Raw genomic sequence first — 27,260 nt, 5'->3', positions numbered from 1 at the left:
AGCTCCAGTTTTCACAGGAATCCACAGTAAACTTCCCATCACCTGTTCCTAGGGCTCTGTGCTGTATCACACACCTTGTTGAGGCTCCCAGTTCCTCACTTTAAAACACCTTTGAAGCTCCAAACACACAGTTTGTGGTACCAACTGCTCAAAGCAGCGTGGCTGAAAGCCTGTCCTGCTCAAAGCTCCAGCTGCATTTCATGTGTGGCCAAGGCAGGACTCACTGATGTACTGACCTGTTCCTCCAGCAAAAACACCAAAAATCTGTTGAACAGCAGCAGCCCTGGGCAAAATCCAGAATTTCTGGGATACACAAGATCCCTTCCTCCCAAAGAAATTGGGTGAGGTTTTCACTGATTTATGGTTTGGGTGAGAGTTAAAGGATAATTCTTTTACTGCTCACTCAGAAATCTGCAGGCAACAAATGCTGGGGAGATACTACACAAAAGTATTGTAAAACTCTGCTGAATATGTTTCACAATTTATCACATTAAGGCTGGAAAAGACCCATAAATTCATCAAGTCAAACTGTTCCTTCAGCACTGCCAAGGCCACCACTGACCCACATCCCCATGTGCCACATCCACAGGATGCGGAGGGAATGGAGGGATTTAATGTCCTCCTGGGCAGCTCTTACAGGAGGAACTGTTCCTGTTACCAGAATCTAAACCTCCCCTGGCCCAGCCTGAGGCCGTTCCCTCTGCTCCTGTCCCTGTTCCCCAGCTGTCCCCTCCTGGCAGGGACTTGTGCAGAGCCACAAGGGCCTCTGAGCCTCCTTTGCTCCAGGTCAGCCCCTTCCCAGCTCCCTCAGCCCCTCCTGGTTCTCCAGCCCCTTCCCAGCTCCCTCAGCCCCTCCTGGTTCTCCAGCCCCTTCCCAGCTCCCTCAGCCCCTCCTGGTTCTCCAGCCCCTTCCCAGCTCCCTGAGCCCCTCCTGGTTCTCCAGCCCCTTCCCAGCTCCCTCAGCCCCTCCTGGTTCTCCAGACCCTTCCCAGCTCCCTCAGCCCCTTCTCGTTCTTCCCAGCTCCTTTCTGGATCTGCTCCACCCCCTCAATGCCCTTCGTATCACATAAGGCTCAAAATTGCCCTCAGGATTTGACATGGGACCTCAGCAGTGCCCAGCACAGGGGGATTCATGTTATATTTATCACGTAATTATCATACACGCTTACATCTAGATAATAAAATCTACAGTACAGCATTAAAACTATCAAAATCACCCCTCAGGAAAGAAAATTAAGGGGATTATTTTGTCCTGTTATTCTCCGTGTTACACCACACCAAAGGACCTGAAATACAAACCGGAGTACAACAAGGTACAGAAAAGTACAGCTTTAGCCAAAAGACAATTGTGAACAACAAAGGATTTGTGGAGTTAAACAAAGGAAGCAGTTGCTAGAAGCAACAAATAATAATTTCAGCAGAGCATTGTGGATGTCTAGAAAGCTCAGTCTCCTCTCTGCGGGAAACAGCTGCAATGTGCCAAGGAAACATCAGTATTAAAAAGTAGGAGGAAAAAAAAAGCAGAGTAAAAAGAAACCTAATAGAAAGCAGTTACTCCCATTGCTGATGGCCATGGCCACACAGCAATTCCAGCACTTGCTTTCTCATTTGGGTTCGAGCCCTTGGGATCGCTGCAGCATTTGGGGTGCCCCGACAGCCGAGGCCGAGCAGAGCAACAGGAGAGAGCGGCACTGAGCCCAAGGGTTCCGCCAGGCGGGAACAGCGAGAGCCGGGGAACAGCACCAGGGAATGGAGGAGAGGGCAGCATGTGAGGGGAACAAGGTACCTGAGAAGGGAGGTCAGCATGTGAGGGGAACAAGGTACCCCAGAAGGGAGGTCAGCCTGTGAGGGGAACAAGGTACCCGAGAAGGGAGGAGAGGTCAGCGTGTGAGGGAGGGGAAAAAGGTACCCGAGAAGGGAGGTCAGCCTGTGAGGGGCAGAACAAGGTACCCGAGAATGGAGGAGAGGTCAGCGTGTGAGGGGAGGAACAAAACACCTGAGAAGGGAGCAAAAGGTCAGTGTGTGAGGGGGGGAACAAAACACCAAGAACGGAGGAGAGGTCAGTGTGTGATGGGGGGGGGGGGGGAACAAAACACCGAGAAGGGAGGAGAGGTCACCATGTGAGGAACAAGGTACCCGAGAAGGGAGGAGAGGTCAGCCTGTGAGGGAGGGGAATAAAACACCTGAGCAGGGAGGAGAGGACAACGTGTGAGGGGAAACAAGGTACCCGAGAAGAGAGGTCAGTGTGTGAGGGGGAACACAAAACACCGAGAAGGGAGCAGAGGTCAGGGTGTGAGGGTGAACAAGGTACCCGAGAAGGGAGCAGAGGTCAGGGTGTGAGGGTGAACAAGGTACCCGAGAAGGGAGGAGAGGTCAGCGTGTGAGGAACAAAATACCCAAGAAGGGAGGTCAGTGTGTGTGAGTGGGGGGAACAAAATAACCGAGACGGAGGAGAAGATCAGCATGTGAGGGGGGGAACAAGGTACCCGAGAAGGGAGGCAAACCAGGTACTCTAGAAGGGAGGAGAACAAGGTACCCGAGAAGGTCAGCGAGTGAGGGGAGGAACAAAATACCCGAGAAGGGAGGAGAGATCAGCGTGTGAGGGAGGGGAACAAGGTACCCGAGATGAGAGGTCAGTGTGTGAGGGGAACAAGGTCCCTGAGAAGGCAGGAAAGGTCAGTGTGTGAGGAACAAAATACAAGAGAAGGGAGGTCAATGTGCGAGGGGGGCAACAAGGTACCCGAGAGGAGAGGTCAGCATGTGAGGGAGGGGAACAAGGTACCCGAGATGAGAGGAGAGGTCAGTGTGTGAGAGAGGGGAACAAGGTACGAGAGATGAGAGGCATCATCTCCCACATTCACTGCCCAGCACATGCTGCCCTGAGCAGAGAGCTCCTCGGCACTGTCAAGCTGAAAATGATCCCAGGAATTGCTGCAGTGAGCGAGTCTGAAGCGCACGTTGTTGGGAGGATCAAGTGTTGACTTCCCAGAGGCGTGGAAGATGCGTTTAAGTGCTCTGCAAGCAATAACCCGTGACAAATGCACTCATTTGTTACTGCCTTCCCCCTCAAAGCTGGAAACACAATATCACACAGTGGCTTTGACACTGAGCATTTCAAGGACTGGGCCTTGCCGTGAAAATGCCAAGCAACACCTGAGATCAAAGAAACATTTTGAACACATTTACCTTATCAGCATTTAAGTCCCTGTGTTAATCAGAATAAAATGCATAAGTGAAGAAACAATAAAATCCACTCCTTTCTGAAATTCAGCTGTTTATTCATACTTCCCCCTGCTTCCAACCTTATTTTTATGGGTGTAAAAAAACAGCCTATCCAGAGCAGTTCAGCACAAATTCTTCCTCCTGACTGCCCTTACACCCCACAAGACATCACAAGCAGCTCCATTTCAAGAGATCACATCGAAAATGTTTTATAAAGCTCCCTGGGACAAGAACAACTCTACTTCAACCCACTGCGTCTCCACTGAGCTACAAATTTCCACAGGTTCATTAAACTAAATGGACTTATTTCAATTTTATAATTGAAAACTGTTGTCTTAAAGACAAGTCCCAAATGGGGTGATCTACAGCTTCCAGCACTATTTAACCTCAAAGTGTATAATCTGATAATTCATGTTTTGAAACCTCTCCAGAGGCTCATGGAAACCACTGTAAAAGTTGGGTCCTTATAAAACAAAGCCAGACAGAAGGAAAAAAAAATAAGACTCCAAAAGGTATTTAACAATTTAACTTGGCAGCAACATATTGAATGTTTTCTCATTATTTTCACAGGTTAATGGATTGTTGCTGTGAAATTCTGGATTTGTGGAAATGAATTAAACCATTGAGGAAAGATATTTCTTCACAGAGACCATGAGGTGCTGGAAAGCAGGTAATCAAAAACTGTAGAGTCCAAGTCAATGGGCATGGGGAATGTATTCTAAAAAACTGATTGAACAATTATAAATAATAAATTGAAAAAGAAGTGAAATCCTGAGGCCAGCACCTTCCACCCTCACCAAGGGGAATGACGGTACAGCCTGCAGGGAACTCCCTCTCCCTTGTGCAAAGAAATAACTCACTACAAGAACAGCAGCACCAAGTCTGTTCACAATCCTGTTAAGCACCCAGAGCAAACAGAGCATTTTAAAACATTTTCCTCCTCTACTTACATTCCATTAATCTTTCATGCTGTTTACACAGTTGGTTAGAGCATTTTCAACAGAACCTGGTGATCTTTTTATCATTGAGGACTTGCAGATGGGTACAGGAGACATGCAGCAAAAAGGCTGAGCAGCCTCCAACCATCTAAATAAATACCAGCAGGGAATTCTTTATTTTGCTAAATTCACCAACATTTAATCAAATTTCCTCACCCCAATACAAATGATGCCAGGGGAGGGAGTGATCAGCTGGTTTCTGAAACAAAGACTGGACTGCAGTGGCTTCAGCAGAATTGCCCTCCTTCAGATGGCTCCAACAGCAGCTCAGGGAGAGTTTCAATCCCACACACAGGAAAACCCCAGGGACACCAAGCAGCTGCACATTTCCCAGGTAGGAACAGGGATGGAGGCAGCAAACAGCCCCAGGAGATGCCACTTCCACCTCCAGGCACAGAGGGACTCAGCTGCCCCTCCACTGAGACCCTGTCCAGGACAGGAAAGCACAGGGACCAGCTCTTCTTTTGGCAATTAATTTTAGATCCAAAAATTAAATCAGCCATTCCACGTATTAGCACATTCCCAGGAGAAAGTCAAAGCCCTGAGGATCAGCATTTCCAGATCTGCAAGAGCAGAGGCTGGACAGTGCTGCTCAGACCTGTCACCTGGATAACTGAAGCATAAAGAATATTTTGGGAGCCACTCTCCATGCTGAACCACGAACCTATCCTTGGTATCACACCTGCAGCAGGAGGCTTGGGGAATTTCATCATTCACCTGAAGGTTTCAAAGCTGCACCAGAACCAAGAGCTGTTGAAGGCAACAGCTCTGAAAGATTTAAAAGCACAATCACTTCCTAACAAAACCCAGTATTTGCACTTCCTAGTTTTGCCAGGGTGGGTTCAACTCCAGCTCTGCACTGGCTAAAGCTAAAATAAGAGCTGAAAAATGAAGTACTTGGAGCTTTTAACTTGGCACAGTCACACACCTCTTGTCCTTTTTCTATGTGGTTGTGTATTCACATTTACTCATTTTTAAATGCAACTAAGGGTCTGTATCAATCTACAGCCCAACACTTGCAAAATACCTAAACATTTTATACAAGTGCCTGGAGATCATTTCAAGGAAATTTATAGTTTACAACCACACTCTGCCATATACAATTTATTTTCAGGGAATTTCTGAAGTACTTTTCTCATAGAAGAACTGCTACCTTTATAACACTGGAAAACACCATTTGCAATAAAATTGGTTTTAAGAGACCATTACAGATCAGAATAACTCGAGTTTATTCCTTGTAGCAGCTATTTCTCAAATGCTACAGCTCCACATTGCTGTTCCTCACTCTCCATCACAAACTGGCATCTCAGCTCTACTGGTTTAGACACAGAAAAGACCAAATGCCAGGTCATCAGCAAAAATCCATTCAGCAAGTTCACTTATAATAAAAATAATGGACACAAGCACTAAAGAAAAAGAATCTCACTTGTGAAAAATAAAGCATGGTCAAGGTTTTTTGCCTGAAATCTCAACTTCTGCAGAGATCTGTTGGGTGCTTCTGTGAAAGCTCAGCACCAAAATTTCACTGAGGTCTTATGGAGTCACTGCTAAAGTTTGTTTTCCCCCAATTAAAGAAGCTATTAAAGGCCAGTTTTAAAAAATAGCAACCTTTAATTGGGAAGAAAAACGCCCAACAATAAATAAAAAGCAGACACATTCACCAATTAAAAATCTGACAAGATCTCTCTGTCTTAAAAAAAAAAACAAAAAACATTTGCTAAATGCCAGGTTGCTTGTTTCAGAATACAAAACCTGCTTCAACCAGCTACCAACAAAACAAAAGGTTAGGAAAAATCAATATACAAACACGTGTTTGTCCTCTGAGTGATAAAAGAAAACATTGCCCGAGTTGTCCTCCAGCAGGAGAGCCAAATTTGCTCTGTTATCTGCATGGTTTCTAAAAAGCCATTGCCAAGGCCCCTGGGATCAGCAGGAGATTTCTGAGACAGCATCTTTTATTTAAGGAAATGGAAGGATCTTTCTCATCCACGAAGGAATGAGCAGGTTTTGGAGGTGGGTGTGCTGAGGAATGAGCACAAGTGCAGCAGCACAGCGATAGAAGCTGTAGAGCTCTGACATCCAATATCCACTCTGGAAGTCACAATCCCAGGAACTCTTTACTTGTAGCAAATAATGCTCATTTCTTCTCAGCACTCTGAGGACAAGGACAAATTGAAGATACTTCCAATAGCTGTAAAAACACAGGGAAAAGAAGGAAAGCTCCTTGGAGCTGCAGTTAAAGTGGGAATTTAAGGGCAGACTTTGCAAACACTCATTAAGCTTCCCAGACACTCTTTACTTCCAAAAGATTTATTGTTGTGGACAATCCCTTTATTTCTCCTTTGGGAGAAACAAGAGAGGAACTGACCAAGAACTCAGTGTGACCCCAGCACTGCTGGGGGTGGAACTACACCTTCCTAAATCTGGGAATTCCCTGGGAGCTCCTGGCTCTTTTGGGATGGATCAGTCCTGTCCTGGGACAGCTGCACACTCCTGACAGTTCCAAATTAATCCATCCTTGAGGCTGCCTTTAGTCTCCGTTCTTGGCAACAACTGGAAAACCAAGGTGAATTCCATGAGTGCAGGGATCCTCCTACAGGAAACAACTCACAAAGAGCCAATGTGTTCCCTGACACAACAGGAAAAGTGACACTTCAGAGGGACAGAAAGGGATTACAAGTGGGACTCTCTTTCCTGTTGGGTTTTCCTTCATCTCAGAGCTTTCTGCATTCAGAGCTGCTGAAAAGCAGCACCACAGAGAGCAGGGATGACTTAAAATTCCCAAACCCCATAAAACTCCATTTCTGACTTGATTTTAGTGCTGCTATGCAAGTTAAACTTGGTCGTGGATCTCGCCCCAAACATTCTCCCTGGAACTGAGACACTTTCTCCTGGCAACTCCAGTCACAGAACTACAAGAATCCCTAAATCTGGGATCACAGAAAAAGGAATTATTCAGTCTCTTGTGAGTGAGAGCTGCTGAGCTCAAGTAAATATCAAAAATTATCCCTTCATTAATAAAATAATTTCTGTTTACAGAAAGCCTTTCAGCTTCACACTTCAAAGCATTTCATAGACAATACGAAGAGATTTTGCAGACCTAACAATGTTTGGTTTTTTTGGAAAACATCCCTGTCTTTGCTATAACCAAGTAAAACATCAATACTTAAAGAAGCTCCTCTGGTTTTGTTTGTTTACAGTTTGCTGGTTTTCATCCACTGTTCCCTTTATGGACCTTTCACACAGCAACAAGGGAGAAATAAACAGCCTGCATAAACAGGGACATGCAAGTGTAAAACCACAAGGATTGGCAGAAGCCTCTGTTATGCATAAATGTTTTGGAAATAAAGCCATCAACAAAAGGAAACTCAGCCACATTTCAAACCAACAGCTCGCTGGTAAGATTTGTAATATTTCTCTGAAGCTGAGTAAAATTACATTTAAGTCACACAGGTTTAAATTTGTCTGCAGTGGTATTTTATGACCATACAAACCAGTAAAAAATTCACCTGTTGCTTGGCAAGTGCATCCTCACCTGAGCTCCTACACAAAAACAACATCTGGAGAAAAGTGATTTAAATTCCTTTTCACACCATTTGCTTTCTGCACTTGGCTAAGCCGAAGAAACATCAATATTATTACCACAACACTTTTTCCTTCCTCTGCAATCAGTTCTACCCTCAGGTTTTCATGGTCTGGCTCAACCTGACACGTCAAGCTCTGCAGAGAATCTCTACATCCAACCCAAGTTCTAATTAAATTCTGGAAGTTTAGTTATCAGGCTGTTCTATTGAATAACTTTAATTTCATAAAGTCAATAACTCAGTGTTGTGTCTAAAAACTGGTCCTAAACTAGCCAAGGTATCAGTGCCTGGAAGCCAAAGATTCTGAGACAAACATTTCTTTTCATTTGGAGAATAGAGCACTGTGAGCTCACTCTTCTGGTTTTAAATAAACTTAATAAGCCTGGATTCATTAAAACACAGGTACAAAAGGAAGACCTTAAAATACTCTTGGAAATTACAGGAACCATGGAAAAAGATGATTACAACAGGAAATGCTGCACAACAAGTGCATGTTTATTATTCTTCCACAGACAGTGGCACCAGCTGCTTTGTTTTTATAGAACCAACATCTCCCTCAAGTTCTGCAACATTTCAAAGGCCAGAGCGATGAAAAACAATTTAATTTTGTCCTAAACATTATAATTTACAGGGGATATTTAAATCATAACTTTTCCTAGATACAGAACTAGTGCCACAATAACTTCTCCAAAGTAACAGAATGACTACAGATTCTCTCCAAGACACTGGAGTAGGAGCCAAAGTTTGGGAGCTCATTACAACTGCCAGCATCCTGCTGGTGAGACTGCAGCTGCCCACACCCACTGTGTGAGAGCATTCAAAACATGTGAGAACATTCAAAAACACGTGAGAACATTCAAAACATGTGAGAGCATTCAAAACCTTCAGCGTGGGCAATCAGCTGCCAATCCTCTGCGTTTAAGCAGCACAGGAAAGATTTACAAGCAGTTAAAGAAAGTACTGGGGAGGAAAAACTGAATTCACTTCCAGGTGTATCACAGAACCATCCTCCAGCAGAGCCAAGCTCAGCAATGTGGGCAGACAAAAATCAGTGGCTAAACAGGACTGGACACAACTCCTTGTTTTCACTGCCCACAAGACAGACATGGAAGCAGCAGCACTTTGCCCACTCTGGCAGTCCCACACAGGATGGAGTCCACCCACTGGACTCACTGGTCCTCCAGATTTCCAGCCAGATGAATTTTACTCAGTTTGAAGGTGGGGGTGTCACTTATGGACCCCACAGCAATAACATGACAGTGCCTTGGCCTTCATGAATGGAATTAAACTGGTACCACCTGCTGGGTTTATTCACAGCATCAGTGAGTTTGGAAAAGATCTCCAAGACCACTGAGTCCAACCTGTGACAGAACCTCACCAGAGCACTGAGTGCCACATGCAGCATTTCTGCAAGACCTCCAGGGATGGGGGTCCACCACGGCCCCTGGAGTGACAGGGTCCCTACAGTGTTTGAAGACCTTTCTTGTGTAGAAATTCACCATAAAATCCCCCCTGAGGCTCCCCTGGCCCAGCCTGAGGCCGTTCCCTCTGCTCCTGTCCCTGTTCCCTGGAGCACAGCCCAACCCCCCCGGCTGTCCCCTCCTGGCAGGGACTTGTGCAGAGCCACAAGGGCCCCTGAGCCTCCTTTGCTCCAGGTCAGCCCCTTCCCAGCTCCCTCAGCCCCTCCTGGTTCTCCAGCCCCTTCCCAGCTCCCTCAGCCCCTCCTGGTTCTCCAGCCCCTTCCCAGCTCCCTCAGCCCCTCCTGGTTCTCCAGCCCCTTCCCAGCTCCATTCCCTGGACACTCTCCAACCCCTCAATGTCCTCTGAGTTGAGGAGCCCAGAACAGGACACAGCACCCAAGGTGCGACCTCACCAATGCCCAGAAGAGGTGAAAATAACTTCTCCGGTCCAATGGCCACACAAACTCCGACACAGACCAGGTGCCATTGTCCTTCTTGCCCACCTGGGCTCAAGCAGCAGCCCCAGGTCCTGCTGCACAAACCCGCAGCCCCTCTGCCCCAGGTTGGAGCAGTACTGGCGGTTGTTGGGCCAAAACGCAGCACCCGGCACTTGGCCTTGCTGAACCTCACCCCGCTGGTCTCAGCCCCTCGGCCCAGCCCGTCCAGGTCCTTCTGACCCCAGCATGAAGCAAAGCACTGGGAGCAGGAGGAAGAGCGCCGGGCAGGGCGGCAGGACAGCGGGACAACCCTCAGGACAAGGCTTTCTCCAGCACTGCAGCCTCCCCAGCGCTCCAGGGCCAGCGGGGACCCAAGCCTGGGCTCACGCGGGGCTCAAACCTGGGCTCACCCCATGCCCAGGACGGACCCCACATCCCGGAAGCCCGAGCCGGGCAGGCCTCCCCAGCACAGCAGAGCCCGCAGCCGGCCCTGGGTCACCCTCAGGGGCCCGGAGGATGCGGAGCGGGGCCGCCCCTACCTGATAACCGAGATGAGCAGCCCCGAGGGGTCCTTGCTCCTGCCCACAGTGCTGCGGTATCTCCCAACCGCGTCGCCCGCCGCCATCTTGCATCCCCCCCAAACGCGGCGCAGACACACGTGCTAGCACGCCTCAGCCAATCATAAGCGAGGAGGGTGAGCTGTCACCCAATAGAAGGCGAGGAGGGCGGGGCACGCGGCATCAAGGCGGGGTGCGGCACCGCGGAGCCTTCTGGGAGTTGTAGTTTTTGTGGTGGCGGTGATACAGATTCTCACTCAAACCTTCGACAGGTGGTTAAAAATGAGTAAAAGGTTAAAAAATGATCGACCTGACAAGATGCACCTGCAAAGACACCTGTGCCCAAAAGCCTTCATTCAGTCTGGGGGCGGCACAAATGGTGGGGTTATGAGGGACAAATGCATTCCCTCAGAGCCTTCTCGGAGCAGGGTTGGTTGAACAGTGAGAGATTTAAAAGTTTATAGAGTTAAAAGTGGGTAAAGTGCGTTAAGTATTTCAATTAACGCGTTCTATGAATTAGTAGTGCTAAATGCTCACAGTGTGTCACAGCCTGAATGAGTCTGATCACAAATACACCCACAAGAGTTGCTGACACTTCCCTTAATTTAATGTCCTTAAGCTACAATATTATTAAGAATAATTTCCTCCAGTTTCCCAAAGGAAGGCAGTGAGGTGACCAAAGATGAGCCAGCCCAGGTGGTCCCTGAAGTGAGCTTGGAAGCAAACTGGAGCGTTTGGCACAGGAATTGTGGTTTTGGAGCAGATGGAGGTGACGGATTGGAATCTGTCCACAACCTCAAAAATGCTCTGACACCCAACCCTCGCTGTGTGGGTCTCTTCCAACGCTGGATATTCCATGATTCTACAATGCTGGCATTCCACGACACTGAACAGCAACCTCCTTGCCCACAGTCCTTGCTTTGCCACGGACACACTCCGTCCCTTGCCACAGCATCACCTTTGGGAAAAGGAAAGGTGGATGTCACCCTGTCCAGGGCTGGAAATCCAAAGCTTGTTTTTCACCAAACATGGAACTAACCTCTCCCAAAAGCTGCCTCGCTTTCCCCATTTCTAGGCCACTTTCCCAGTCACATCCTTTGGGAGCTTGCGTTAAAAAACACCACGCAAATCCCAGCACTGTTGTTGCAGAGGCAGAATTCCTTAGGAAAGGCAGGAACAACCATCATTTGCATCACTTGGAGCTGCTGGGTGTTTTCCAACACAGGTTCACTCCATCATGTCAAACACGCTGCTCTTCCAGAAGTGGTTTTACTGCCCAAAGCTGCACCTGAACAATTTAATTGCATGGAAATTGCTGAAATCTGTAGGTGAGTCAAGAGTACTCGCTTAGACGAGCTGTATTTGAAACACGAGGTAATTAGAAGCAGGATCATTCCTTATTTACAAGGGGAAGAATTCCACCGTAGCTGTTGAGGAAGAGCCTCTATTTATTACAATCAACAGCTGTATCTGTGGTCATTAGCAGAAGGGCAGAATAAGAGCACAGGCACTCCAATTCTGAAATAAAAGCTACTTTATTCCTGAATAAGCAATGTGTTTTCAGAACAGAAGAATAACTCCAAAGTAAAGTGATTTTTATCTCCAGGCAGGGTGTGCACTTCAGTGTGTTCCCGTGTAGCTGTTCTGCCACATTTCCCCTGTGCAGCTCTCAGCTCCACAATTTCCCATGCAGCTACGCCAAAATAAAAATCTCATTTTCTGTTTTTCTGAGCAGCTTTGCCAATGCCTTTGCCCAAGGACGGTGATTTGAATGGCAAGAGATTTGTGCACTGGCTGGAGGGAGTTTTTCCTCAAACTGCCGACTTGCCAATATTGTTTTTGTTAATTGGCAATTCCCATTGACTGCTCTGGACCAGCAGGGCCTGGAGCCTGCAGAGGGGGTGAAATCGATGGGTCCCACCTTTTCATTCCTGACAGCTGCAATAATCACCTCATTTAGGAGGAACTTCATCAGGACAAACAGCAGCAAATCTGCCCCAGAACTGTGACCTGGCTGCCTTTCAATCCTGCTCTAATTGCTGAACCAGTACCTGGTTTCACTGAGCAGCCCTTTCCCTTCACTCCTCACCCAAGCAAAGCCACAGGTAGGAATTTATGTTTTCTTTAAATGAAAGGGGAGAAATCGACAGAGGCCTGCCTGGTACAGCATGAGGTCTCTCTTGATTAATAACATTTGATAAAATGAGGCTGAAGTGTCTTGAGAACATCATTTTTCCTTACACAATTTACAAAGAAGGGTATCAATCTGAAAACTGATGGAAGGAAAAACAGGGGAAAGAGGTTTTTTTTTCTTTTTCACATAGTATTTTAGTGCTCTGAGGTCTGTCTGGTAAAATGGGTGGTTCCTGGATGACTGAAGCCAAAGAAAGTCCAAACTGACAAACAAAATGCTCATGATGGTGAATGAATCCTTGTCACAACTTGTGAATAGAGATCAGATTAGCTCAGTAGAGGGTCCCCCATTCAGAAGGGACTGGGAATCACAGATGGTTTCACTCATCCTTCCCATCCATCCTCCCTTCAATAATAAAAAAAGGAAAGGAGGGGCGAGCTTGTACTGAGCTATTCCTCATCAGCTGGGCCCTTTCCCCCACAGTGCAGAGTTCTGCCAAAGAGAATTCTGAAGAGGCACAGGCAGAGCAGTTCCTTGGGAAATATGGTTTATTCCTTTGGGTAATGACTTGAGAAGGCTGAGCTGGAGCAGAGGCTGGGCAGAGTTCCAGAATAAAGCAGGGATTTATGGAAAGGATCTCCTCCATGGATGCACCTTGGGCAGCACAAGAGCCCAGCCAGGGCTGCACCCAAGATGAACCAAAATGGCCCCAAAATGCACGAGCGCTCCCGGGGTCTCTCCCTGGGATCAGTTCTGCTCCATTTGCATCTTGCAGTTCATTGTCCCATTCCAGCTTTAGCCCCTGCAGTCCCACCCTGCTTGTTTTTCTCTCTGCAGCCCACGGGGTTTGTGCTCCTGGGCTGAGATTTGGGTCATTTGTCCTTGGTGCCCAGCTGGAGCAGGAATTGTTTTGTCTCCCTGCTCTGTGCACAGAGCTCACCATCCCATAATATGAAGCTCAGACTCACACACTAAAGCAGCACAGAATGGGAAAAATATAAAAGCCAAACCCTGAGGCATCGTGGGAAGTGTTTTACAAACTCCACTGGCCAGAGTTCTGTTCCCGATGTGACTTGTGTGACACTAAGGGATTGCTTCCCTCCTTTCCTGAGGTAATTTTACCTGCAATCCCTTTCCACAGTTTATCCCCTGATATTTTCTAAGTGTTTCCTGGGAATTCTTGGGAATTCCTAAACCTAAGAGATTTAGGGCTGATGTACACATGGGGTCTCTCAACCACATTTGAAAAAAAATACCACAAGTGCTTTGTTATTTAATTTCAAACATTACTGAAAATGTCAGACCAAAGGGTTCAGCCCACACCACCTTCTTACAGGTGCAATTGCCTTGTGTGTAATGCCTTAATATTGGTTATAAAGAAATCCCCTTTGACTTCCAGCAGTGTAGATGGGAGCAGAGTGAAGGCCAGAATTTCCTTCTAAGCTGCAGGAGCAGTTCTGCCTGTAGAAAGTGAGCCTAATCCTGTTGGCATCTCTCAGTCAGTTTAATAAAATCGATTTTACCCTTCTTCAAGGGTTGGTCACTGCCACATCAGCTGCATTAAGCTGAAATTGGTGCATGGGTAAAGAACCAGGTTCCAGCCAGTCTCCCAAATAATTCTGGTTTTCTCCTGAAGCTTTACCAAGCTCTGCCGAACTGCCTGAGTAAGGAATTGAGTACAAGTGTGCTGAAACATCAGGATTTGGCTCTAGGATTAGTCACACATCTGGATGACCTTGTTATTCATATTTACCATTAAATAAGTGTGAACTAAAGCTGGTTTATGTTGTTTTTTGGATTTTCTGCACAGCCACGATCAGTTTCTCTTTCCAGAACATAGCTGCCATCAATTTTTTTTTGTCTCTGTGAATAAGGAGAAACTCCTGGGGCAGGAGAAGAAGTTGCCTGGCTCAATGCTGGGAATCAAGGCAGAGATATGATTCAAATGTCTCCTTATTGTTTTTCACCTCCTGACATTTCCCACGTTGCGCTGTGTTCTGCTGCTACAGAAAAATAATAGCTAAGATTAAGTTAAGTGGAAAAATACTTCTGCTTCTCCAATGTTAAATCCACAGAACCTCTGGTAATGCAGTCCCTGAAGGAAAGCAGAGCAGGTGTGAGGCGTTGATCTTCACAGGCAGGTAAAATGCTGTAAGAGAAGATGTTCACCTCCTCTTAACCATTAAAAAAAAAAATCCAGTTATTTGGTCTATTTTTCTCCATTTGTTTTACTTATCCTCACTAAGGGAATGCTGTTTTTACAATTGTCCAGAGGCATTTTCCAAGTCCTCAGGTGAACGGGCGCAGGCTGCTTGTTGGCTTCTTGAAATTAAAATCCTTAAGCCTTAATCTTCCTTTGGAACCATGGAAAACTTTGGGTATATGAGAGACATAAAAAACAACACTCCCATTCCAACTCTCCCATGTTTAATTGTGGATTTTTTCCCCTCCTTCTGTAAAGTTTTTAGATGCCACCCCAAAACTTCTTCTTTTAGCCGAGCTCCATTATGTTCCTCATGACTTGGAGATTTGTTGGGCATCAGCTCTTGCCTCAGGTGATATCCAAGCCTAAATTCCTACAGTTTTGGGGAAAACAGGTGGCTGGATAGAAAAGAAAGTCCCAGAAGTCCTGCTGGCACTGAGTTGGAACCACTTGGATCATCTATCCCAGCAAATCCATTTGGGAGGAAGAGTTAATGGATGCCCAACCCCAGGAAAAACCCTCAGATCAGAGCTCCACCTTATGAAACCACAGCCAGCTGAGCACAACAACTGCTGGAGATAAGGCTTCAGAAATTCCAGTGCTCACAGAAATATTTAATGCAGCTTTGGATATTTTCTGGTTTGTGTAAGTAGAAGCTCCAGGCAAGAGAAACAACAAGAACTTGAAGTGAAGTGAGTGAAACTCCTGGTACCAGCAACGCGCTCTTGTACTTCCAAGGGAGGCAGCGGTGGTATCAATCCTCCTGAAATGAGACATCAGCCAGCCAATTTCAAGGCTTGTCTTGCAGAAAATGGGGCACAAGATGCAGCAGCTGAACAGTCCTGCTGGCCTCAAATTTAATTTGCTCCGAGGTGATATAAGAGCGGGATAATACGATGGTTGTTGTACTTCTAGAGAGATTTTGACAAAGTAAATCTATCACTGACAGGCACCACAACCCCCGTTTCACAGGAGGAACTATGGCCCACAGATGCTAAAATCAAGCACACAACAACAGTCCCCACTTACCTGACAAGCTCAAGGATTTGCTGCCAAGAGGGGGAGAAACTGGAGTGATCTGTGCTCGGTCTGCAGCTCAACACAGGAATTTTGATGGATATTCAAAAGACCAGTTTCCTGGTCAGGCTCTGCTCCCAGGGAACAAGTGATGGGATGAGAGGAAACAGCCTCAAGCTGCCCCAGGGAACATTCAGTTTGGACATCAGGAGGATTTTTTTCATGGAAAGGGTTGTCAAGCACTGGAATGAGTGCTCAGGGAGGTGATGGAGTCCCCACCCCTGGAGGTGTCCAGGGAAGGCCTGGAGGTGGCACTCAGGGCTCTGAATGGGGGACAAGGTGGGGACCAGTCACAGGTTGGACTTCAGGGTCTTGGAGGTCTTTCCTAACCCAAATAATTCTGTGATTTTACAGAGAATGAGAGATGCCTTTGAAAGGGCTTCCCACATTGCTGTTAGAAATCTGAGCCACTGTTTGACCAGCACCTTCTTGTCATTAATTTTCACTAAAAAAACAAAAATCAGGAAGAAAAACGGTTTATTTTGGAGAGCTTCTTTAAGAAAAAGCCCTTCAGATGTTCTGCACTGTAATATCCCACTCTGAGTTTCCAGGATCCTGTGTCTGTCACATGTGGCTGATGGTTTTTGGCCCTGTTGCCTTTGATGGTGCCAGTTAAATTCACCCCGACCACTGTTGTGATCTCTCCCCCTGCCCATGCCTGGGACAGTGTGAGGTCAGGACGAGAGGAAACATCCTCAAGTTGTGCCAGGGGAGGTTTATATTGGATATTAGGAATTTTTTTTCCATGGGAAAGGTTGTAAAAAATTAGAGCAGGCTGCCCAGGGCAGTGGTGGAGTGACCATCCCTGGAAATGTTCAAAAAATGTGAGGATGGGGCACTTGAGGGCACGGTTTAATGGGGAACATGGTGGTGCTGGATTGACAGTTGGACTTGATGGTCTTAAAGATCTTTTCCAACCTCAACAATTCCATGATTTTATGTACCCAGAGTCAGCTCTGCAGCTTAGGTGATGGAGAAGGGTTTTTCCCCTGGCCCAAAAACTTTACAATGCATCACGTTGGAATTATTCCAGTTTGGCAGGGAAAATGAACCTTGAACTTCCCTGACTCTCAGGCTGGGCAAATCTAAAATTTTTGGACAAACCCATCAGGCAGCCTTGGAGTTCCAACTAGAACCTTTTGAGCAGTAACCAATCTGCAAGAGGTCAGTGATGGCAATTCCCAAATATCTGGTGGTGTGAAGGGTTTGTGGGCAGAGTGAGGGTGCTCAGAGAGCTGCAGGCTTTGAAAGCCTTGTGATGAAGGGCCAAGTGAAGCACCAAATCTACAGGAACAGACTTAAATCAACTTTATTGCACAGCAGCGTTCTGTGGGCACTGAATAAGGCTGAAGACTGATGTCTTCAATTGTTTCTGTCAGCAAGAAGGACAAAATCAGTAAGACAGATCCTTGCAGATGAACCCCACGACTCCTTCACCACTGCAGGGCAGGAGACACAGCAGAGTGGGAGATTTTGGGTTGTTTACCCCTAATCTTTCAGTCACCAAAATATCTAATGGTGCTTTGAAAGATGTCAGTGAGGCAGAGGTGACCTTTGAGGTCCACATGACCTTTGGAACACAAGAAAGATGAGTCTCTTGTGAGATTCACTTGGAATTGCAGGAATTTAAGCTGTCAGTGCACCTGAAAAGTTCCCAGAGGTGGTGGTGTATCCAAATGATTCAGCAGAGGTTTTGTGATTCCCATTGGAAGTCTGGTCAGGCAAAAGTAAATGCTCAGCAAGAAAATGAAGTGTTAGCTGCTGTACATCTATAAAATGAAATGTAATGTGATAAAATGAACTAAAAGGTCTCCTCATCTCTGCGTTAAAAACAGCATTGGTGTGACTGCTGTTGCTGTGTAACAATTCCCCTTCAGGAAAGGCAACTCCTACAATGTAATATAATTTTTTTTTCTCATGATCTTTATGGGTTTGGGGAAGAAAAACATTTCAAGGAGTACCCAGCTGCAGGGGTCTGGTGAAAAATTAGATCAGCACAAGTTACAGGTATTTCCCACCAACTGAGAGGTGTCTGTCAGAGCAGGTGCTGGAGATGACCAGGCACTGAAGGACATTCAGCTGCTCCTTTTGCTGCCTTCACTGCCACCCTCCATTCCCCATCCTTCCCCAAATCACCTTCTGCTTCCCACTGTGTCCCCTCTTCCTTCATCTTCACATTTTCCTAATGCCTTCCACTAAACAGTGCTGATATTTTTTAAAATTGTAGTGGCACAACCTAAATTAGCAAATCACTGTGCTGCTGGTTCCTGTGTTAGGTCTTTCTCCTTAACTCATGTACCTCATCTATTTGAATTATAAACTCATCAGGGCAGAGGCCACATTTTAACTGTAGCATAGTGGAGATTTATGTAGCATAATTAAAGAGCATAATAAAATACACCTCAGTGAAGGCTGAAATGGAAATTGTGGAACCCACGTTGGTTTCATTGCTCTTAAAGGGAACATGTGATGACTTTTTCTTACTTCTCTCATAATTTAGATGAGGGGACTTGATGCAGTGAAATTGTCACTGAGAAAGATCTGGTGATGGGCTGCTCACCCAATCATAACCTGTCCCAACAGAAATTGCTCTCCTGACTGAAGTTGTGTCCCATGTGTCCTGTCTTACCTTCCTCAGGCCTTCAGCCATTTCCTGGGCCTGCAAGAGAACTGGAGAGGGGCTTTGGACAGGGGGATGGAGTGTTAGAACAAGGGGGAATGGATTTACTCTGCCAGAGGGCAGGGATGGATGGGATATTGGGAATTGGGAATTCCTGCCTGGGCTGGAATTCCCAGAGAAGCTGTGGCTGCCCCTGGATCCCTGGAATGTCCAAGGCCAGGCTGGACAGGGCTTGGAGCAGCCTGGGATGGTGGAAGGTGTCTCTGCCCATGGCAGGGGTGGCACTGGATGGGCTTTGAGGTCCCTTCCAAACCATTCCATGATTCTGTGATTTGGTGCCACTGTGGCAGAAGATCTCCAGACCTCTCCACCTTCTTCTTCTCCACCTGTGCTTGTGGCACCCTCATGAAACTGAGGTCAGCATCTTTCTTGGGTTGGGGGCTACAGAACCTGGATATGTGGCAACAACAAATACCCATGCTAGATTTGTGCTCTCCTGAAATCCTCTGCATTGTAGCAAGATTCCCTCATGGATCACTGTCCCAGGGAGCAGAGCAGCCTCACCCAGCCATGCCCATGGCATTAAACAGAGCAGCCATGGATTCAGGCAGACAAGAAGAGTTGAGAAGTGGATCACAGTGCACAGCCTTTGCTGTGTGCTTTTCACACCGAGCTAGAAAGGAACCAGAGGACATAAACACTGCCTCGCTTTCATTTTTCCAAGGGAAGAAGCAATAAGTTTGTAGCCTTGGGTTATGAACCTCTCGGTCTCTCGATCACAGTCTTGGCAACCAGCTGTGGTCATTATGAGTTCAGTAAATTTTGGGAGCTTTGCAAAATGCTGCAGCCTCTTCAGCAAGAAGCTGTTTGTCTGAAGTGGGTTTAGTTCAGTGAGTACAGAAGTTGCAGGAAAAGCTATGGGGGTAGAGATACTCCTCAGTGTAATTTTTCAAAGTTAATGCTCCCCTGCTTCCGCGGAATAAGAAGGGGCTGGAATATCTATGAGAACTTTATTCCCACCACAGCTGGAAATATAAATCAACATGCTGCAGAAGGAAAACAAAATCCAGAGATTATTTTCCCTTGTTTGGGTTCCTTCTGTCCTCAATGTCTCCACGAGCTCAGTTCTCCCTGAGCTGGGAGAGAGCAGGGAATACAGAGAGGAGCCTGGAGCCACCGAGGATCACAGGGATGTCTGTCTGACATGAGAGAGCCTTTCTTACCACTGCTGTCATCAAGTAACACAAATATTTTAAAATTATGATCTCTTCTTAGCTGAATTCTTCATTTTTCGTTTCTGCACACTGTGATAGAACAACGTTCAAGGCAACAGCCAACAGGTGATTTACTAAACTGTCATCAGATTTACTAAACTGTCCCCAGCAAATGGAGCAGCTGGGCTGGCACACACCTGGAACCTCGGGTCCAGCTCTCTCCTCTGGAAGGTGTCCATGACAATGGATCTTGGGAATGCAGCAAAATTCTTTGTTTTTAATCCCTGCATGTGGTGGTGTTCACAGAGGTCCCAGGATGAGGGAAGAGATGAGGATCTGACTCCATGTTTCAGAAGGCTGATTTATTATTTTATGATCTATATTATATTAAAAGAAACTGATATACTAAAACTATACTAAAAGAATAGAAGAAAGGATTTCATCAGAAGGCTAGCAAGGAATACGGAATGAAAATAAAATCTTGTGACTGACCAGACAGTCCGAGACAGCTGGACTGTGATTGGCCATTAATTAGTAACAATCAACATGGACCAATCAAAGATGCACCTGTTGCATTCCACAGCAGCAGATAATTATTGTTTTTCTTTTCCTCTGAGGCTTTTCAGCTTCTCAAGAGAAAAATCCTGGCAAAGGGATTTTTCAGAAAAGATCATGGCTACAGCTGCAGGCTCTCTAAATGCCGACATTTTCACCAGTAACCATCCCTTGAGACAGAAAGTTTTCATTCTGCTACTCAGAAGCCTCTTTACCCCAGCAGAGCTGCTCACCGCCCCTGTTCTCAGCCAGAATGAGGCAAGTCCTGTCTCCCACTTCAAAAAATCTGATTTTGTCACCCTTTTCCCATCCAATACACACGGAGATAACACAGCTCACTGTGTGAACCCCTGTCACAGGAAGGAGTGGCCTCCTGTGGTGGTAGCACAGGGATCAGAGCACTCACCCAACCTTGAGCAGTTCTTCTCACCCCTCCCCTCCTGGGGACCACACAACCCCACACTGGAATCAGTAAGGCTTCTGCAGTTCCAGGCTGAAGTTCTTTGAATTGCAAAACTCACAAAAGGTGAAAATGAGCAAAACAAACTAAAAAAAAAGAAAAGAAAGAAAAATTTGAGATCTGGTATTAAGCCAGGTAAAATTGAGGTGTTCCAAACTCATGCAGGTGTCAAAGGAAAAGGGAGACAATTCAGGCTGAGAATGAGGGGTGCAGAAAGCCCTGATTAGGAGAGTGTGGGCCTGATGAAGGAATGAGAGGGGACAGCTTGGAGTTAAACCTCAAAGCACAGACAGGTGAGATTATAACAGAATGAAACCCAAACACAGACTAATGTTCTGCTGGGAATTTGCTGTGCTGCAAGGAGCAAATTTCCCATTGTCTCTGCTTGAAAATCCTCTGTGCAAAGAAGACCTTTGGCAACTCGGACCTGGATTTGGCATTGCAAAACAGCATTAATCCTCAGCAATTACAAAGTGTTTTCAGGCTGACCTTCTCCTGCCACATGGAAGCCGGGCAGGAGGAAGAGCCAGAGGTTTGGAATGTGTCTCTGAGGCTTGGATCATAATGAAAACATTCATGCTGCAATCAGAGAGCGGCTGCAGACCACGTGGATGTGCCTGGGAGAGCTTTAAAAGCTCTTTGGGGAGGCAGAGAGAGGGGCAGCATCCACAATGTGATGCTCAGAGCCAGCTGCAAGCCCTGCCTGAGACACAGCAGAAATGAGTGTTTAGCTCAGCATCCCTCTGATTAGTGCTGCTGGTAATTGGCTCTATGGGTTAAAACTGGAGCCTCCAGCTGGGCTTCTTTGAAGGTCATGACCCAGGTGAACCCAAAAATCAGCTGGCAGCAAAAAGTGGGGCCCTTAGCTGGAGGCATCCACGTGTGGCTGCACTTCCCAGGACACACTGGCCCATGTGGGGACTTGGAGCTGCCCCAAGTGGCCTGTGGTGTGGGAACCCTTGGAGAAGAGATGGATCCACAAAAAACACTGGGATCAGGGAGTTAAGACAAGTGCTTGGCTGATTTTGTAAGGAAGAAGGGAGACTGTGATGTGAGGGAGAGACTCAGCCTGGATTCTGGACTGCTCCATGGATCATTCCCTGTGATTCTGGAATGCTCCATGGATCATTCCCTGTGATTCTGGAATGCTTCATGGGTCGTTCCCTGTCTCCTGTTTAATTGGTGCTCCATGATCATTCCCTGTGATTCTGGAATGCTCCATGGGTCGTTCCCTGCTGTGTTGAGGGAAAGAGCCAGCAGCCATTCCAGGAGACCCAACCCTCCTCTTTTAGGACTTGGCTTAGCCTTCCTCCCAGTGACTGGACAAATACCAATGGGAATGGGAATGGGGCTCTGTGGGGCATGGGGACACATGGCAGAGTGAGATTTCTTAGGGCAATTTGAGTTATTGAGGAATATCTCAAACGACAAGTGGCTGCGTTCCTCTCCCACCATCCTTCTACCACTTCCAGATCATTCCTTGGCAGCTCAAGAAATTCCTGTGTTTTTCTCATTGTCAGCACTGGGTGCTGAATCAGGAGACGTGCAGCTGCTAAAGTTTTCTGGAGCATTTGCCCAGCTACTCACAGCACTCAGCTCCCAAAATGACTTGGGCCAACAGAGGGAATTCAGGATTTTAATGAGCTATCAGATCCTGAGGTTGTAGTAGAACTACACCAGCAGCAAATCCTATTTGCTGTCCCATTCCATGGTCCCTGCTCAAGGGTGCTGACACACTGCTCACTTCTGCTGCTGGAGAAAAGTCTTTTTGTGCTGAGAATAATGAATGGCCTGAGCCAGAGTGTGGCCAGATGGTCCCAATCAGCAGTTGTTTATAGCCAGACCTGGGAGAACAGGTCAGGCAAACCCCCTGACCCTAATGCTGTCTGTAAGAAAAATAATCAATTTACAAGGCCAGGCAGAAGCGACCTGTGAGCCCTGTTTGTTGATCCAAGACATAACGGCTCAATAGCTTTAATTATTAAAGCCAGAACAGACAACCATTGATCCTCCCACTTAGTGCCATCTCTGCAGCCTCAGGGCCAGGGATTTAGAGCAGGGGAATTTGCAGGGTAAGAGAGAGAACCAACTTTGAAAGGCTGGACCACCAAAATTTTGGACCCTGATTTTGAAATCTGTCTCCCACCTGTCCATTCATCCCAGCACCTCAGAGCGACCAAGCGATGACCCTTCCCTGAGAACACAGGTTCCTACTTTTCAGCTTAACAAGGCATTGAAAAAGTCATTTATAGAGTTGACCCAGATCATCTTTTCTCTCCAACAGTTCACAAAGCAATCGGTGTAAAGGACATTAATCAAGTTGGCGCCAAGAGGTAATTGAAGACAGTAATTACTCAGTTTTTATAGAGCTGGAAATGTAATAAGGATTTTAAGAAAGTAATAAGTGAAGCTTTCTGCTGAGAGATCCCCTGGTGCACACAGTTTAGCCAAGGGCCCATCTTTTTGAAAATACATTTTCGTGTAGTTATTCCATCACTGTCTTGCTGGGACATTTCTCCTGAGCTTTTGTAAATGTAATGGGCTTTGCTGAATCTGAATCCACCATCTCTGCATCCCAAATTTCCATGGCAGATTGACACCTCTAATGCAGCAATAATGCAGGAAGCAGCAAACACACATTTTTGTGCTTTACCTTCTCCCAGCTCCTGCCTTCCCTGCTCCAACCTGGTGGATTTCTGTCAGGCACCCAATTTTTCGTTCTGCTCTGGAAGCCATGACAAAAAGGATCTGATTAAATCTCCCAAAGGCACATTCAGCTCGGGCAGCAGCTCTGAGGCTTTTTGTGGTCAGAAGTGGAGGCAAATTTTCCTGGCAGGCTCAAAGGCCATTTCATCTGCTTCAATCACAAGATTCCTCAACAGCAAGAAAAACTTGCATGAAATGGGAAATTTAGCTTCACTTAAACCTGGTGAAAACTGACAAAAGCTCCTTGTTTATGCAGAATACTCCAAGTTCAGTGAGATGCTGGTCCAGCTATTCCCTGATTTCTTGGTCATTTTTGGGATCCATCCCACTCCTGAGTCCTCTCCTTACCTGGTATTGGTTCCTCAGGGGCTCTGAAGCACAAACCTAAATTGCTCCATGCCTTTGTTTCTCTACCTTTGCTTACTTTCCTCAATTCTTTGAAAATGGAATTCCTGCTTGCTGGGCACCTCTTCTGGCCAGACTTGTCCCCTGAGTGGGACTGTAAACTCTTCAAGGCAAGCAGCAAATATAAATTAATTTGCGTATTTGCAAACTGGTTTGCACAGCGTGGTGGCACAAGCAGGTGCTGCTGGAATAAGAAGCCTCAGTCTTGGCTGAATGGGTTAATTAGGGGGGAGGTGACAAAAAGCTGGGGTGACGTCCCAACCCCACACACTCAGCCTCAGAATTTCTACCACATTTGGTACTAAGGCTTGACATGACCCTGGTTCTTTTCAAATTATTTTAGCGTAAATTCCAGCTACATCTGCATTCAAACACTCTGGGCTGGGAGCACACATTCCATCCCTCCAGCAGGTAGCTGCAAAGGAAGCTCAAGCTGAAGAATTATTTGGGATATGTCTGGTTCTGGCTCTCCTCCAAGGGCAGACAGCTCATTACTAGCAAAGCACTTCTGTCCTACAGGGTTTTGTGGCTTTCTGGCTCCGATCTTTGATGAAATTTCATTTCATGACAGGTCTATTCACAATATCTCCTCCCTAACAAGGACCACTCCCTCTGGAGGGAGAAATCTTCTGTGATGTTGCTGGGATGGGATCCACCTGGCTCTGCTTCAACCTCTTCCCTGCCTTGCAGCCAGCAAAGTCCTCTGAAGCTCCAGGAAGAGAAAACTGGGCTTGAATCAATCTCCTGTGGTTCTAGATGCATTTGCTGCATCGCACAACTCATCTCTGCATTCACTTGTTGGTCTCATTAGGTTTGATTAAAATTTGGTAGGGGATTCTAGGACCTTCCAGTGACCCATTGTGGTGTCTGCTGGAAATTTATTCAGGTCAATTAGACATCTGCCACGTTCAGCCTCACAGGCCATGACATATGTTTTCTCAACAGGGTATGGCAACAAGGAGAAATTGAATTGGCATGCCAAGCAAGGTGCCACGACGGTGTATCAATATCGGTTTTTAATGAGATGTGCTGGCTTTCACAGGCAGCAAAAAGTGAAAATTTATGCTAAAGTGTCAACAAATGCCAGTCAAAGGAATCTCTGTGTGGTGCCTGAATGCAAAAGACACAGAGGGATAAGAGGAGTCATTTGGATCAGCTTGTGGACTCCAAGAATTGAATCAACTTGCATTTATTTGGCTGCACTTGCACAAGGTAAAGTCCCCTCAAAACCTGGGGGCTGCTTTGAGCCCACTAATGACAAGAAAGCCACTGAGGGGCTGGAGCATGTCCAGGGAAGGGTCTGGAGCCCCAGGAGATGCTGAGGGAGCTGGGAAGGGGCTGGAGAACCAGGAGGGGCTGAGGGAGCTGGGAAGGGGCTGGAGAACCAGGAGGGGCTGAGGGAGCTGGGAAGGGTCTGGAGAACCAGGAGGGGCTGAGGGAGCTGGGAAGGGGTGAACAGGAGAGATATGAGAACAGGAGGTGAGTGGGAAGGCCGGGAGCAAAGGAGGCTCAGGGGCCCTTGTGGCTCTACACAAGTCCCTGCCAGGAGGGGACAGCCGGGGGGGTCGGGCTGTGCTCCAGGGAACAGGGACAGGAGCAGAGGGAACGGCCTCAGGCTGGGCCAGGGCAGGTTTAGGTTGGATATTAGGAAAGATTTCATCCCTGAAAGGGTTGTCCAGCCCTGGCATAGCTGCCCAGGGCAGTGGGGAGTCCCCATCCCTGGAACACTTAATGCCTTCTACAAAAATGTAGAAGTGTCGCTTTGTGACGTGGTTTAGTGGGCATTCAAGTGAAGGTTGGACTTGATCTTTTGAAGACAGTGACAATCTTTTGAAGGCCTCTTGAAGGTCTTCTCCAGCCTTACTCGTTCTATGGTTCTGATTTTCCCAAGCCAAGGGTGGTTGCAGCGCCAGGAAGAGAACCCAGAATTCCTGAGTGTCCGATGACACCAGAATAACAGGGACCCTCCCATTCACTGCCGTGTGTAAAGTGAATGCAAACACAGACACAGCCTATAGCCAGGCATGTTCAAATGTAAAAATATATCACGTATTAATGCAGCTCCCTCAAAAACACATGGCTGGTTCACTCAAAGAATTCCAGAATATTTTGGGGTGGAAGGGACCTTGAAGGTCATCCCATTCCAAACCCCCTGCCATGGGCAGGGACACTTTCCACCAGACCAGGCTGCTCAAATACTGAATTTTGGGCACTCAGGATACTGAGCAGAGGCTACTGATTGATTTGAATGTTTCCTTATTTCCAATTTCTTTGGTCTAAAAAGTAACTTCTTCACCAGCCTAGCTGAGTATCTGCTCCCTGCCAGTTGTCCCAAATGGAGAGTATTGTACACATTTTCCATAATTAGCTAATTTAACCAGCTAATTTAACATCAGTAGCAAATCTGTGAGTTGAACACCAGCAAATGAACTCATTAAAGAGAAAAGGACTAGTGCTTTCTCCTTTCTTGATCTTTTTTTTTTTTTGTTCCCTCTAGTTTTGCACTTTTAGCAAGATGCTCTGGGGAAATCAGGATTTCAGGGAAATTTGGATGATCAAATAAAGAGGGATTTATTGATGAATTAAAAAGGATGCACCAGAATGTCAAAAAGCATTTTCAGGAAGATGCCAGCATTGTCTGTCCTGTTTAGGAGGGACCCAAGGCTAGAGGACCCCACATGGGCTTCTTTTAATTTATTCTTCTCAGCCTCCTCAAGTGCTGCACCCTCAGAGTATCCTCTCCAGCCCTGGGGCTTGCTGTGAACACTCATTATTTCAGAGATAAATCTGAGGATTTTAGAACACATTATTGTGACTTTCACATTAGTGTGGCCCAGGACACAGGGATTTAACTCTCTACTCACCCAAAAGCTTCCATTAATCCTTCACTACTTCAGGTACTGCAGTTGGACCAGGTGACATCCAGAGGTTTCTTCCCGCCTCAATCATTCTGTTTCCTTCTTTTTTGCTGCTGTCTGTTTGTAAAATTTTGGTGCTAATACAAGGCACGAGTACACAGGTAAAAGATTACAATACTCAGGTAGCCCAGCCATAGAGTGTGAGAATTCTGTTATCTCCAGACACTTGTGGCTAGAGATAACCTCTGTGTTATCTCCAGGTACCAGCTCTGCTCCTGATCTGTGCCTGGACAGACTCTGCAGCTGTGCTCAGGGGTAGGTTTTGTGTTTCTTCTGAGGGTCTGAGGCACACCAGAAAGTGCCTCGGGTGAGCAAACCTGTGGGAGGTTCAGGGATCAGGAGAAGTTTAGGATGGATATTGGAAAACATTTCTTCACCAGAGGATGATCAAGCATGGAACTGGCTGGTGGTGGAGTCCCCAGAGAATCAGAATCATGGAATGGTTTGGGTTGGAAGGTACCTTAAAGCTCATCTCATTCAACCTCCGGCCATGGGCAGGGACACCTTCCACCATCCCAGGGTGCTGCAAGCCCCATCCAACCTGACCTTGGGATCCAGGAACAGCCACAGCTGCTCTGAGTACTCTCTGCCAGGGCCTCACCACCTTCATAGACAGGAAATTTTCCCTAATATCCAATCTAAACACACTCTCTCTCTGTTTTAAGCCATTCCCCCTCATCCTGTCTCTCCATCCCTTGTAAACACTCCTT

General features: G+C 46.7%; 1 protein-coding gene across 1 annotated transcript in view; it reads right to left on the bottom strand.

The window, feature by feature from the left end:
* EXOC4 (exocyst complex component 4) overlaps positions 1-10,347 on the bottom strand; it is a 351,460-nt gene extending 341,113 nt beyond the window's left edge. Inside the window, exon 1 of the mRNA XM_030959908.1 lies at positions 10,241-10,347. Coding sequence (XP_030815768.1) covers positions 10,241-10,326 — 86 coding nt within the window. The 5' untranslated portion in view covers positions 10,327-10,347. The remainder of the gene's footprint in view (positions 1-10,240) is intronic.
* Between the last annotated feature and the right edge of the window lie 16,913 nt (positions 10,348-27,260).

The sequence above is a fragment of the Camarhynchus parvulus genome, chromosome 1A (assembly GCF_901933205.1).
Source record: "Camarhynchus parvulus chromosome 1A, STF_HiC, whole genome shotgun sequence".
NCBI classification, from domain to species: Eukaryota; Metazoa; Chordata; class Aves; order Passeriformes; family Thraupidae; genus Camarhynchus; species Camarhynchus parvulus.
Note: the sequence above shows the minus strand (reverse complement) of the source record. Positions and strands in the feature narration are given on the sequence as shown.